We start from the raw sequence: 14,345 nt of genomic DNA, 5'->3' as shown, positions 1-14,345 counted from the left end.
GATCAAGGCTTTTTTCAGCTGGAACCTGGTGAAACTCAGTTCCACCACCTCTGGCTCAGGCCCTCTGCTCCCTACTCACCACTATCACTTCTAAACACAGACGTCCGGCTTCTGTGTTTACAAGTCACAGCTCGTCTCCCAATGGCTCCCACAGATCTGGTCTCCTGAACAGCTCCCACTGAGTACAGGATAGGTACAAGGGAGATGCAGGTGCCCAGGGTGCAGTGCGGATGTCTATACCCCTACTGGATGATCTCCCCGCCATTGAGAGAGGCAGATCCACCTACAGAGCGTGGGAAGGTACTAGAGCCAGCTGAGTGCTTCAGCTTAATAAAGCAACCAAAGTAAGACACGTGGAAGATGGTGGAGCTTTTAAGGAGGGGGGAGAAGATGGTGGCAGTGGAGGAAGGGGTTGCATGCAGAGAGCAGAGCCCAAGAGGTGTGAATGTGAGTTGTGGATGGGGAATGCAGCTGTGGAAGAAGGCTAAACTCTGCACTGTGTATGCAACGCACCTCTGAACTCTACACTATGTACATATCGCACCATGAACTCTGCACCCCTAAACTCTGCACTCTGTATGCAGCGCACCTCTGAACTCTACACTGTGTACATAGCGCATCCCCGAACTCTGCACTTGGTGCACCCCTGAACTCTGTGTGTAAACCCCCCCCCCTCCGAATTTTGCACTTGGTAGCTAATGCACTCCTGGTATTTAGTGCCCCTTTAAGATCCTCCCACTGTTAGTGAAATTTGACCACAACCACTAGTTGATGCGGTTTGGAGAGTGTGTGTGTGTGTTTGTGTGTGGAGGGGGGGGTGGAGGGTCATGGTTAAATTCCTGTGCCTATTTTATGAAAAAAAATCCCTGGTGGAGATATTCTGTTACCCAAATTAGAAGCAAGCAACCTTAGATGACAACATTGGTAAATTGCAATACATAAAATTTTTATTTAAACCCTGTCCACTTCATCTCTGTGCCTAACCTTTAATGAACCCTGCATTAAGAAATCAGTGTCAAAAGATATCTGTTTCATTAAAATATCAGATAAAATGCAGCAGGTACACATACTGGTTTACTTTTCTTTCCTTCTGAGCTCTAGTCCATATAAGCTGTCTTGAGCACACTTCACTCTCAGCCTTTTTCTGGAATGTTCTGATAGGATGTTTGTGTCCAAGTCACAGCTGTCGTATCAGGATTCATAAGCCTTGCCCTTGTACGGAGAACATCACAGTGACATTACCAGTGTGTAACTTACACTAAGAGTACGCTGCCTCTGGAGGGAACATCCAAGGCCAATATCCAAAGTGTTTTTCGACAAGGAATGTTTTTATTATCCTGACACCCCGTGGCTTCAAGTGGTCCAAGTACAAGGTAATGTCATTGTCATGCTACTAACTCATTAGCTGAATATTTCTCAGTTCTGTAAAGCTTTTAATAGAGGTCACTTTTTGCAGATCACATAATCATGACAAGAAGAAGCAGGTGATTGACTGCAAACCTTAACTAACATAAAAAAATCTAACATTTTAGCAGTGGAGACTATGCTGAATGGGCCCTTACATCTCCTATAAAAGAGTAATAACATAAAGAATTTATGTGTTTGTTCCTTTTTATATTAGGGTTTCACGTATGTGTTTTTTATATTACCTGTATTTAGCATTATAATTATTATTATTCAGCTTTATTAATGCTGAATAACATACTGAAAAATGTAAAGGCCCTATAAACATATTCTGACAAAAAGATCTAAAAACTGCTATCAGTGATGTCATAGGCTCCAAGCTTTTTGACATGCTAATGTCTCTCCAGAATTAATCATTGAGTCTCAGAACATTGTCAAAGCAACGACTTTTGAAAAAATGAAATTATATTTATATTTCCTAAGCAGCTTGATTATTTTTTTGTATTATACATGTATGAATATATAAACCTTAAATGGTAGGCAAAATCAATCTCCCAGCAGGCATTTAATTCCACTAATATCTTATGGGTTGCATTTTACTTTATAATAGCTAAAAAGCTAAAATGGTCATTTAATTTTTTTACAGCTTTGAAGATTAAAGTTAACAAATAGTAGATACTATCTTCAGTAACATCAAAATGAATGAGGAAACAGGTATGATCAATTTTCATTTCTATTTAAGGAAATTACCATACATTGAATTCAACACTATAGTTGAACCAGCACATACCATAAATGACTGAAACCAGAAACCTGCTCAGCATAAACCTGCCTGGTGCCCCAAGGACTAGGCCACAAGGACTTTCCCTGTGATGGTGACGCTGTCATGTGACTTCCTCAGCATTCCATAGTGTGTCAGCTGACCTCCGTGGTTCTTTAAAAACTTCCTGCAGCAAGTGTCTCAAGACTCTGTACAGTGGTGATATCTGAGCTCCTTCAAGGACAGTTTCTCCTGGTGGCACATGCAATTTCATTATTTTGCTTAAGTTAGGTAAATAACCTATGCACCCTGTTCTAATTTTTGATCAGTAAAAAAAATAAAAAATAAATAAACCATAAAGAAAAATTGCACCATGTTAAAAAAATGATATTGTAATGAGCCTAATGGGGCGTACACACTGTCGGACTTTTTGACCGGACTGGTCTGACGGGCACCGTCGGACCAAATCCGGCAAACAATCCGATCATGTGTGGGTTTCACCGGACCTTCAGCGGACTTTTCCAGTCGCAAATCTGACGGACTTTAGATTTGGAACATGCTTCAAATCTTTACGTCGTAACTCCGCCGGACCCAGAAATCCGCTCGTCTGCATGCTAGTCCGACGGACAAAAACCGACGCTAGGGCAGCTATTGGCTACTGGCTATCAACTTCCTTATTTTAGTCCGGTGTACGTCATCACGTACGAATCCGTCGGACTTTGGTGTGATCGTGCGTAGGCAAGTCTAGTCGTTAGAAAGTCTGTTGAAAGTCCGCCAAAAGTCCGCCAAAAGTCAGTCGAAAGTCTGTCAGACAGGCTGTCAGATTTTTGTAGCTAAAAAGTCCGACCGTGTGTACACAGCATAACACAACTTTTGAATATATAACTGCTATACTTTTTCTTCCACATAAAGATTTTGCCATGGCCTGTCTAACTTAACTCTGTTGCTAAATAAAACCAAAATGGTGGCTGTGTACACTAAGGCTGGCCATACATTATATAATTTCCTTGTACAATTTTCCTTTAGATTTACCAAAACCACATAATATGAGGTCAATCCTAAAGACTTTCAATTTGTATGCAACCAGGCTGGCCCTTGCGCTACATAGTTGAAGGTAAAGCTAAAGGAAATTGAACAAGAACATTATACAATATACAATGGGTATAGAAAAGAATCACCTACCTTTAAAATAATCACATTTTGTTGCTTTGCAGCCTGAAATGAAGACAGACACTATTTTATGTTTTATCCAGCTGTATTTGCAACTTATAGCATCAAAGTGAAAGATATAACACCAACATGTCAGAAAGCAAAAAACAAAACGCAAAAACAGTTGGAAAAGGGATCACCCCCTTATGTCAGTACTTTGTTGGGCCACCTTTTGCTTTAATTACAGCCTTTAGTGTGTTGGGATATGTTTTTATTAACTTTGCACATCTAGACTTTGCAATATTTGGCCACTCTTCTTTGCAGAACTGCTCAAGTTCAGTTACATTTGATGGTGACTGTTTGTGGACTGCAGTCTTCAAGTCATTCCACAGATTTTCAATGGGTTTTAAAGCTAGGTACACCCTACAGTTTTTTTTTTTTTTTTTTATGCAATCCAGCGGGTTGCCTGAAAAAACTGTCAACTCTGTTTAGAGCCGCTGTACTAAGCATGCGAGGTCTGTTCAGCGATCTCCCCCTATGAGCTGTTGTGTTCTGACTGGGGGTGCCCCTCCCCCTTCCTGCCAGAACACTCTGATCAGTGCCCTGTGCCATTGGCTGAGAGGTCCAATCAGGAGTTGGTTGGATGCTGGTTTTGCCAAATGGCTGTCTTCTGTCGGACAGATCGACTTACACTCAGAATGTCGGATGTTTTTTTTGAACCGGCAAATGCCTTCCAACATTCTGCCGTGTGTACAGGGATTTCGTTTGGGCTCTGAATAAGCCATGCAAGGACATTCACCTTTTTCTTCTTCAACCACTGTGTGATCATTTTTGTTGTGTGCTTTGGGTCATGTTGGAAGGTCAACCTTCTTCCCATTGACAACTTTCTGGCAGAGGGCAGCACATTTTCCGAAAGAATTTGATGGTATTTTACCCCATCCATTTTTCCTTCTATCCTAACAAGAGCTCCTGTCCCTGCTGCAGAGAAACCCCCCCATAACAGGACATTACCACCTACATGCTTTACTATAGGAATGGTGTCATTTGGATCATGAGCTGTATTGGATTTCTGTCAGACATATAGTTTGATGTTGAGGCCAAATAATTCATTTTTAGTCTCATCTGTTCTGGTCCAAAAAAATACTGACATAAGGAGGGTGATCCTTTTTCCAACTCAGTGATTCTGGTTTTTTTTTTGTTTTGGATTTTTGTTCTGACATGTTGGTGCTATATCTTTCACTTGGATGTTATAAGTTGCACTAGTAAATACAGCTGGATAAAACAAAAACTGTGTCTGTCTTCATTTCAGGCTGCAAAGCAACAAAATGTGATTGATTTAAAGGGGGATGATTCTTTTCTATACCCACTGTATTACCAGCTTTATACTAACTAGGGTCCTGTGAAGCAATGAGTACATGGGAAGTGCTGTTCCTGTGCTTTACAAGTCCCGCCATTCTATACATGTCGCAAAATTATTTTATTTGGCAAAATATTACTGTGTTATTATTGCTGATTTAGTAAACATGCTAGGTTTGTTACAATGATCTATCACGGAAGCACCTTGTATTAAATGTTTGTAAAATATAAATTACAGACAATGAGAAAAATAATGTAAATATTAACTTAGAAACTTAAAAAAAAAATACTAATAAAACCATTATAGTTTTTATTTATTACCATTATCTGATGCATTTGCTTTACATCCATAGAAAACACTCCAAAGTCTCTCTTACTGTGAAATGCTTTGATTCATTGTAAGTACATAAATGTCTACAACATGACCATTGTGATTGCACTAGGGCTACTCATAAATGTTAAGATTGTCTTGTTTCTCAAACGGGAAATCAACTAGTTCATCAGGTTGAAAAAAGATCAAAACCAAAAAAGTTCATCCAGTTCAACCAATAGAAGGGAAAAAAAATTATACAATCCTATATACACAATCCTATACTCACAGTTGATCCAGAGGAAGGAAAGAAAACGGAAAAGTATCTTCACAGTAATGCCCCGTACACACGGTCGGATTTTTCGATGGAAAATGTCCGATCGGAGCGTGTTGTCGTAAATTCCGACCGTGTGTGGGCTCCATCGGATATTTTCCATCGGATTTTCCGACACACAAAGTTGGAGAGCAGGAGATAAAATTTTCCGACAACAAAATCCGTTGTCGGAAATTCCGATCGTGTGTACACAAATCCGACGGACAAAGTGCCACGCATGCTCAGAATAAATAAAGAGATGAAAGCTATTGGCCACTGCCCCGTTTATAGTCCCGACGTATGTGTTTTACGTCACCGTGTTCAGAACGATCGGATTTTCCGACAACTTTGTGTGACCGTGTGTATGCAAGACAAGTTTGAGCCAACATCCATCGGAAAAAATCCTAGGATTTTGTTGTCGGAATGTCAGAACAAAGTCCGACCGTGTGTACGCCCTATAAAAGCTGTGAAAATGTGGAATAGACTCCCTCCAGAGGTGGTTCTGGTCAGCTCAGTAGATTGCTTTAAAAAAGGCCTGGATACTTTCCTAAATGTACATAATATAACTGGTTACTGACATATATAGGTAAAGTTGATCCAGGGAAAATCCGATTGCCTCTCTGGGGATCAGGAAGGATTTTTTCCCCTGCTGTAGCAAACTGGATCATGCTTTGCTGGGGTTTTTCGCCTTCCTCTGGATCATCTGTGGGTATAGGATTGTGTAAATGGGATTGCATTTTTTTTTGTTGAACTAGATGGACTTGTGTCTTTTTTCAACCTGACTAACTATGTAACTATGTAACCCCAATAAAGCATGATCCAATTTGCTCCAGCGGGGGAAAAAATTCCTTCCTGATCCCTCAAGAAGCACTGGGATATTCCTTGGATCACCTATAAATATTAGTATCCAGTTTTATTATGCGTATCTAGGAGAGAATCCAGCCTTTTTTTAAAAACAATCTACTGAGCTGGCCAGAACCAGCTCTTGAGGGAGTCTATTGCACATTTTCACAGCTCTTACTGTGAAGAAGCCATTTCGTATTTGGAGATTAAATCTCTTTTTCAACAGATGTAAAGTGTGCCCCCTTGTCCTCTGTGATGACCTTAAAGTGAATAACACCAAGTTCACTATATGGACCACTTGTGTATTTGTACATGTTGATCATATCCCCTCTTATTCTCCTCAAGAGAGAATACATTCAGTTTAGCTAATCTTTCCTCACAGCTGACCTCCTCCATGCCTCTTATCAGTTTGGTTGCCCTTCTCTGCACTTTGTCCAGTTCCCTGATATCTTTTTTGTGAACTGGTGCCCCAAATTGTCTTATTAATGATTTGTACAGGGACAAAATTATCTCTCTCTCTCTTTCTGCAGTCCATACTGTACCTCTCTTAATACAAGAAAGGATTTTGCTCACTTTGGAAACCGCAGCTTGGCATTGCATGCTATTATTAAGCTTATGATCTACCAAAACCCCCAGATACTTTCCCCACCATTGATTTCCCCAGCTGTTAGTATGTAAGATGCATGCAGGTTTTTAGCCCCCAGGTGCATAACTTTACTTTTAACAACATTAAACCTCATTTGCCACATAGTTGCCCAATTAAACAGTGCATTGAGGTCAGCTTGTAAATTGGAGACATCCTGTAGGGATGTTTTTCCACTAAATAATTTGGTGTCATCAGCAAAGACTGAAATGGTACTCTTAATCCCACACTCCCATTAAGGGTCCCAACGCTAAACCTTGGATTACACCACTAACAACCCTAGAAGATTCAGAGTACGAATTGTTAACCATTACTCTGAGTACAGTCTTTTAGCCAGTTTGAGTTCTCTGATCTTTCCAAGCCTGTAGACTTTACTGTACACATTAGCTTTGTGTGGGGAACTGTGTCAAACGCTTTTGCAAAATCTAAGTATACTACAGTATATCCACAAAAGGGTGGTAATCGTGTAGCGCTAAATTAAAATAAAGTCCAAGGTGACAAAAGTCCATATAGATATCCAAAACAGGTGTTTGCTACTAGGGGTGCAAAATGGAAATTTTGGTGCCAAAACCGATACCGACAATGAAGGATGCACTAGGACGAAAATCAAAACCGATACCGAAAATGACAGTTTTTAAAAAATATTTAGATTTTTATATATAATTATATTATATTCAACTTTTTAATAATATCAATTTAAATTAATATGAATTTGTTTGCCATTATTGGCACCTTTAATGCAAGAAAGCTCAAGAAAAATGCAGTCTGCAGTCTCTTACCATCTCTTGTATCATGTCCTCAGTCTCTAAGCATCTCTTGTATCATGTCCTCAGTCTCTTACCATCTCTTGTATCACGTCCTCAGTCTCTTACCATCACTTGTATCATGTCCTCAGTCTCTGACCATCTCTTGTATCATGTCTGCAATCTCTTACTTAAACTTAAACACACTACTGATAGTATTAGCAAAATTTCCATTCGGTGCACCTCTAGCAGATATGATACAGGAGATGGTCAGAGACTGCAGACATGATACAAGAGATCAATGCAGCCTCACCAGTGTCCATAAAATGCAGCCTGCCTGTGCCCAGCAGCCTCACCAGTGCCCTTCATATGCAACCTGCCTGTGCCTAACAGCCTCACCAGTGTCCATCATATGCAGCCTCACCAGTGCCCAACAGCCTCACCAGTGCCTGTCATATGCAGCCTGCCTGTGCCCAACAGCCTCACCAGGGCCTGTCATATGCAGCCTGCCTGTGCCCAACAGCCTCACCAGTGTCCATCATATGCAGCCTGCCTGTGCCCAACAGCCTGACCAGTGCCCATCATATGCAGCCTGCCTGTTCCCAACAGCCTCAACAGTTTCCATCATATGCAGCCTGCCTGTGCCCAACATATGCAGCATGCCTGTGCCCAACAGCCTCACCAGTGCCCATCATATGCAGCCTGCCTGTGCCCAACAATCTCACCAGTGTCCATCATATGCAGCATGCCTGTGCCCAGCAACCTCACCAGTGTCCATCATATGCAGCCTGCCTGTGCCAGAATCAGAGTGGCATTCTCCGTGTGTCATATGTTTGAATTGCCCAGGCTGCAGTAACAATGTCCCGCCTCCTGTGATTACATCACACTGATTCAATGTCCCGCCATTGGATCAGTGTGCCGTCTATCACAGAAGGCGGGACATTGTTACTACGGCCCTGAACAATTCAGCTCCATGACACACGGTGATCGCAGCAAGGAGGGAGGGGAGGAGGAAGGAGTGGAGGACTGGGGCGCTCCAGGGTGACACTCCCACAATGGGCGGCACCCGGGGTGGACCCCGCCCCCTTTCGGTATCGGCTATTTTTTGCTTTCGGCCGAATGAAAAAACATCGTTTTCGGCCGATAATTTTCAGTGCACCTCTATTTGCTACAGTGGTATGCATGCCTCAAAGGCGTGAAGAGACCATCACCCACACCCAAACACACTGTCTCTTACCCTCCAATATGGATCCTTAAACAAGGATCAAATGCGCACTGGATAACACTCCAGTGATAAATGCGTGATGAAAAATGCTGATAGTAGCAGTTTTGTGCTGGCTTTTGGTAGAGTTTTAGTAGCTTTAAGGAGCTTTTAGGAGTGTTTAGAAGCATTAGCATTTTATTAGTGTTTTTACAATACACAAAGAAAAAAATGCTTGAAAAAAGCTGTTAGGAGCATTTTAGTAGCATTTAGAAGCATTTTGAAGCATTTAGCATTTTTTTCTGCTGGAAAAAAGTGCTAAAAAAAAAATGTTTTTCTGCTCCTAGACACAGAAGCTCAAAAAACGCTAATAGCTTAAAGTAATGTGCATGGAGATATAGGATAACACTATTTAGCTTCTAGGAGCAGAAAAAATGCTAATAACAGCTTAAAGGAGCTTTAAAAAAGTGTGCATGGAGCCCTAATATATTTGAATAATTTTTGGGGGTTTGTCTTACTCTCTTTTGCAATCTGTTGTTCGTTTTGAATTTTTGCGGCCTTGATTTCCTGTTTACATATTCTGTTATATTCTTTGTAACATTTAAATGATGATAGTGTTCCTTCATATTTGTATTTTTTAAAAGTTCTTTTCTTATTATTTATAGTTTTTCTTAACTTTGGCCGTGAGCCACATAGGTTTTATTTTAAGCCTTTTAACCTTATTGCCCATGGAAATATACTTTGCAGTGTGTTCACATACCGTCTTTTTGAAGAGTTCCCATTTTTGTTCTGTGTTCATCAATGCCAATATCCCCTCCCAGTCTAATGCTGGCCATACACTATACGAAAAATCGGCTGAAAAATCGTTCGTATAGACACTTCGTTCGTTTTTTGGCAAGTTAATGGGCACAAATCGATAATCGTTTGTGACGTTTTTGTGGGAAAAAAACGAACGGGAAGTTTGGAAAATTTCTGCCGAACGTACGATAAATTGCAAGGTTAATGTGTTTCCCGTCCGAACTGTCTGCACTAGGTATATGTAAAAAAACGAACAAAAAATTATTTATTCATGTCCACTGAACAATTTATCGGTCATTATATGATGGCACGATCGTTTGCGGTCACGGTCGAACGTTCGTTTTTCGAAAATGGGTTCGGCCGATTTTCTGTATAGTGTATGGCCAGCATAAGTCTTGGAGAACAGCCCTCATCCATGGAAAATTTGCTCTCTTAAAGTTAAGCGTTTTTATCTTTCCACTATGTGTTTCTTGTTTACAGCGAACATTAAATGAAATCATGTCATGGTCACTGCTACCCAGATGTTCTTTCATATGAACTTTAGTAATACGTTCTGCATGGTTTGATATTACCAGGTCCAGCAGAGCATCATTTCTTTTTTTTTTTTAAATCTTTTTTATTGGTTTTCTTGGTAGGTAACACATACAACATTAGCCCTCGCAGGGGCAAGACCAGCAGGTCTCGGTCATACAACATACATTGAGATAAAAAAACAAAACTAAAAAGACAGATAACCTCCTAATCTACAACCCATCATTTCAAGTTCGGACCTATATGAACTGGACCATAAAATTGTCTTGTAATAGGTTTATACATTTTTGTACTTTAACTGCGCCTGCAGTGCCATTATTCCAGTCAATATCAGGGTAGTTAAAATCCCCTATTATTATCACTGTCCCAGACCTCGCAGCCCTTTCTATCTGTTCAAGGAGCTGGGTCTCCAACTCCTCATTAACACTGGATGGCCTATAACAAACTCCAATGATAGCTTCAATACACTCTCCATCAACTACTGTAGGTCCTCTTTCACACTTACTTTGAGATCACTTCTCATAGATTGATGCCGCCACCTTTACATTTTATTGTCTCCCAAAAAGAGAGCATAGCCAGGAATATTAATAGACCAGTCATGTAAAGAATGAAGCCAAGATTCAGCAATACCAAATAAATCATAGTTCTCTTTGTATGCTACTAAGCTTCCAACTCTCCTATTTTGCTTGGTAGACTTCTGGCATTGGTGAACAAACACTTTAACTCATTTTATTCTTGTGTTTTGCATATCTTTTTAGTAGTACAAATAGTATCATTTCCAAAGGTTGTTTGTAAATGTGAACCTTCTTATCACCTGTCATAACCCTCCCCCCATCTTTCCCCATTCCACCCTCCATTAAGGTCTGTCCCCTAACTGACCTGTATGCCGGATTGAATTCCAGTTCACCCTCCCTCTCAATCCTAGTTTAAATTCTCCTCCAGCCTTCCCATAAACCTCTCCCCCAGCACAGCAGATCCCCTTCCATTTAGGTGCAAACCATCAAGGGTGTTCTGTCACTTTCTGACAAAGAAAGAGAAATATGCAGGCTGCCATTGTTGGGCACTCTCTGATAAAACTAGATGCTTGGTCATCTCTCACTTCAGTACTTTCTGAGTCATGGACCTGGCTGTAACAGGCATGCCAGGAGCATCAGAGTTAGGCTAAGTTCACAGTGTTAGAAAGCATTATGTGATGCTCTCCACTTGACACATTTTTTTGGGAAGGAAAACAATTTAACCACTTAAGCCCCGGACCATTTGGCTGCCCAAAGACCAGAGCACATTTTGCAATTCTGCACTGTGTCGTGCGACGTGGCTCCCAAACAAAATTGACGTCCTTTTTTCTCCAGAAATAGAGCTTTCTTTTGGTGGTATTTGATCACCTCTGCGTTTTTTATTTTTTGCGCTATAAACAAAAAAAAAGCGACAATTTTGAAAAAAACACATTATTTTTTACTTTTTTGCTATAATAAATATCCCCAAAAAGTATATTAAAAATTTTTTTTTTCCTCAGTTTAGGCCGATATGTATTCTTCTACATATTTTTGGTAAAAAAAAAATCGCAATAAGCGTTTATTCATTGGTTTGCGCAAAAGTTATAGCGTCTACAAAATAGGGGATAGTTTTATGGCATTTTTATGAATATTTTTTTTTTTTACTAGTAATGGCGGCGATCAGCGATTTTTATCTTGACAGCGACATTATGGCGGACAGATCGGACACTTTTGGATTTTGGGATCATTCACACTTATGCAGTGATCAGTGCAATTAAAAATGCATTGATTACTGTGTACATGTGACTGGCAGTGAAGGGGTTAACCACTAGGGGGCTGTGAAGGGGTTAAGTGTGTCCTAGGGAGTGATTCTAACTGTGGGGGGGCATGGTTATGTGTGACATGACACTGATCACCGCTCCCGATTACAGGGAGCGGTGATTAGTGTTCTGTCCTTAGGCAGAACGGAGAAATGCTTGTTTACATTAGCATTTCCCCATTCTTCCTCTCCGTGAGACGATCGCGGGTATCCCCACGGACATCGAGTCCGCGGGACCCACGATCACATTCACGGAGGTCGCAGCGGGCGCGTGTGCAAACCACCAGCGGCGCGCGCGCTCCCGCAAACCACTTCTTAAAGGGCAACATACAGGTACGTTAATCTGCCTGTATGTGCCCTTCTGCCGACGTATATCGGCCTGAGAGAAAATGATATACAGTGGGTAAAATAAGTATTGAACATGTCACCATTTTTCTAGGTAAATATATTTCTAAAGATGCTATTGACATGAAATTTTCACCACATATCGGTTACAACCCATGCAATCCACACATACAAAGAAACCAAAACAAATAAGTTCAGAAATTAAGTTATGTGTAATAAAATGGAATGACACAGGGAAAAAGTATTGAATATGCTAACTGAAATGTATTTCATACTTGGTACAAAATCCTTTGTTGGTAATGACAGCTTCAAGACACATCCTGTATGGAGAAACTAGTCGCATGCATTGCTCAGGTGTGATTTTGACCTATTCTTCCTCCTCACAGTCTTTAAATCTTGAAGGTTCCATGGGCCTCTTCTATGAACTCTGATCTTTAGTTCTTTCCATGGATTTTCTATTGGATTCAAGCCAGGTGATTGGCTGGGCCATTCTAGCAGCTTTATTTCCTTTCTTTTAAACCAGTTGAGACTTTCCTTGGCTTTGTGTTTGGGATCATTGTCTTGCTGAAATGTTCACCCTCATTTCATCTTCATCATCCCGGTAGATGGCAGCAGTTTGCTAGTACAGTATGCTGAAAAACAGCCCCACAACATGATGTTCCCACCTCCAAACTTTACTGTTGGTATGGGGGTGTATTTGGGGTGATGTGTAGTGCCATTTGACCTCCAAACATAGTGTATTTTATGACATCCAAAGAGTTACATTTTGGTCTTATCTGAACAGACTATATTCTTCCAGTATTTCACAGGCTTGTCTAAATGTTGTGCAGCAAGCTTTAAACAAGCTTCAACATGCTTTTTCTTCAGCAATGGCGTCTTGCGCGGTGAGGGTGCATACAGGCCATGGCAGTTGAGTGCATTACTTATTGTTTTCTTTGAAACAATTGCACCTGCTAATTCCAGGTCTTTCCGAAGCTCTCCACAAGTGGCCCTTGGCTCTTGGACAACTCTTCTGATAACTCTTTTCATTCCTCTGTCAGAAATCTTGCGAGGAGCACCTGGTCATTGCCAGTTTATGGTGAAATTATGTTCTTTCCCCTTCCGGATTATGGCCTCAACAGTGCTCACTGGAACAGTCAGAAGTTTAGAAATCCTTTTGTTACCAATGCCATCAGTATGTTTTGCAACAATAAGGTTGCAAAGATCTTGAGAGTGCTCTTTGTTTTTACCCATCATGAGATGTTTCTTGTGTGACCCCTTAGTAATGAGACACCTTTCATAGGCCATCAGTTGAACCATCTGATATTAATTTGCACTGACAAGGGGCAGAATTGCTTTCTAATTACTGTTAGATTTCAGCTGGTGTCTTGGATTTCCATACATTCTTGCACCTCCCTTTCTTCATGTGTTCAATACTTTTTGCCTGTGTCATTCCATTTTATTACACATAACTTATTTTCTGAACTTAGTTGTTTTGCATGTGTGGATTGCATGGGTTGTTACCGACATGTGGTGAAAATTTCATGTCAATAGTACCTTTAGAAATATATTTACCAAGAAAAATGGTGGCGTGTTCATTACTTCTTTTACCTGCTGTATGGGAAGTGATCTGCTTTGAGGCAAGGTTGTTTTGTGGATTGTGATCTGGTGTTTTTTGTGATTGCTGTGGGTGTGCTATTTTCCCTCTATTTTGTTACGTCTACATCCAATTTTCTTTTAACGACTTGAGGACCTTGGGCAGGAGATATTAAAATACAGTACAAAATTGGCATGATTGTACAGATGTGTGCTATCTGTACTATCATGCCAATTTTGTACTGTATTTTAATTTGAGTATGTTTCTCCAAAATGGAATTACTGAAGCTCCTGAAGAAGCGACATTTCAGGTCACGAAACGTAGAGCGAGCAATTCTTTTTAATCTATGAGGACTGTGGGAATTACCAAGAAGGACGCTACATCACAGTGTGGGCATTTTCTCATTATTGCCACACAGGAAGTATTTACTAAGTGTTACCTCTAGGATAAAACCACTGTGTCCCACATTGCTTCATTACAAATATTTTGTGTTGTATATGTATGTATTTTAAGTGAATTATTAAAATTTATATATTTTTATATGTGCCTACAAAGTCCATT

The 14,345-nt window shown here is 40.5% G+C and overlaps 1 protein-coding gene across 4 annotated transcripts in view; it reads left to right on the top strand.

The window, feature by feature from the left end:
* The first annotated feature begins 1,092 nt into the window (after positions 1-1,092).
* The window catches only part of LOC141127711 (protein-lysine methyltransferase METTL21E-like), a 32,202-nt gene continuing 18,949 nt past the window's right edge, over positions 1,093-14,345 (top strand). Inside the window, exons 1-2 of one of the 4 annotated variants that reach the window (XM_073614454.1) lie at positions 1,096-1,373; positions 2,051-2,118. In XM_073614454.1, coding sequence (XP_073470555.1) covers positions 2,103-2,118 — 16 coding nt within the window. In that variant the 5' untranslated portion in view covers positions 1,096-1,373; positions 2,051-2,102. Of the gene's footprint in view, positions 1,374-2,050; positions 2,119-2,208; positions 2,456-5,045; positions 5,068-14,345 lie in introns of those variants that run through there. The other 3 variants (XM_073614455.1, XM_073614456.1, XM_073614457.1) reach the window with 3 other exon arrangements.

The sequence above is a fragment of the Aquarana catesbeiana genome, linkage group LG02 (genome assembly GCF_042186555.1).
Source record: "Aquarana catesbeiana isolate 2022-GZ linkage group LG02, ASM4218655v1, whole genome shotgun sequence".
NCBI lineage: Eukaryota > Metazoa > Chordata > Amphibia > Anura > Ranidae > Aquarana > Aquarana catesbeiana.
Note: the sequence above shows the minus strand (reverse complement) of the source record. Positions and strands in the feature narration are given on the sequence as shown.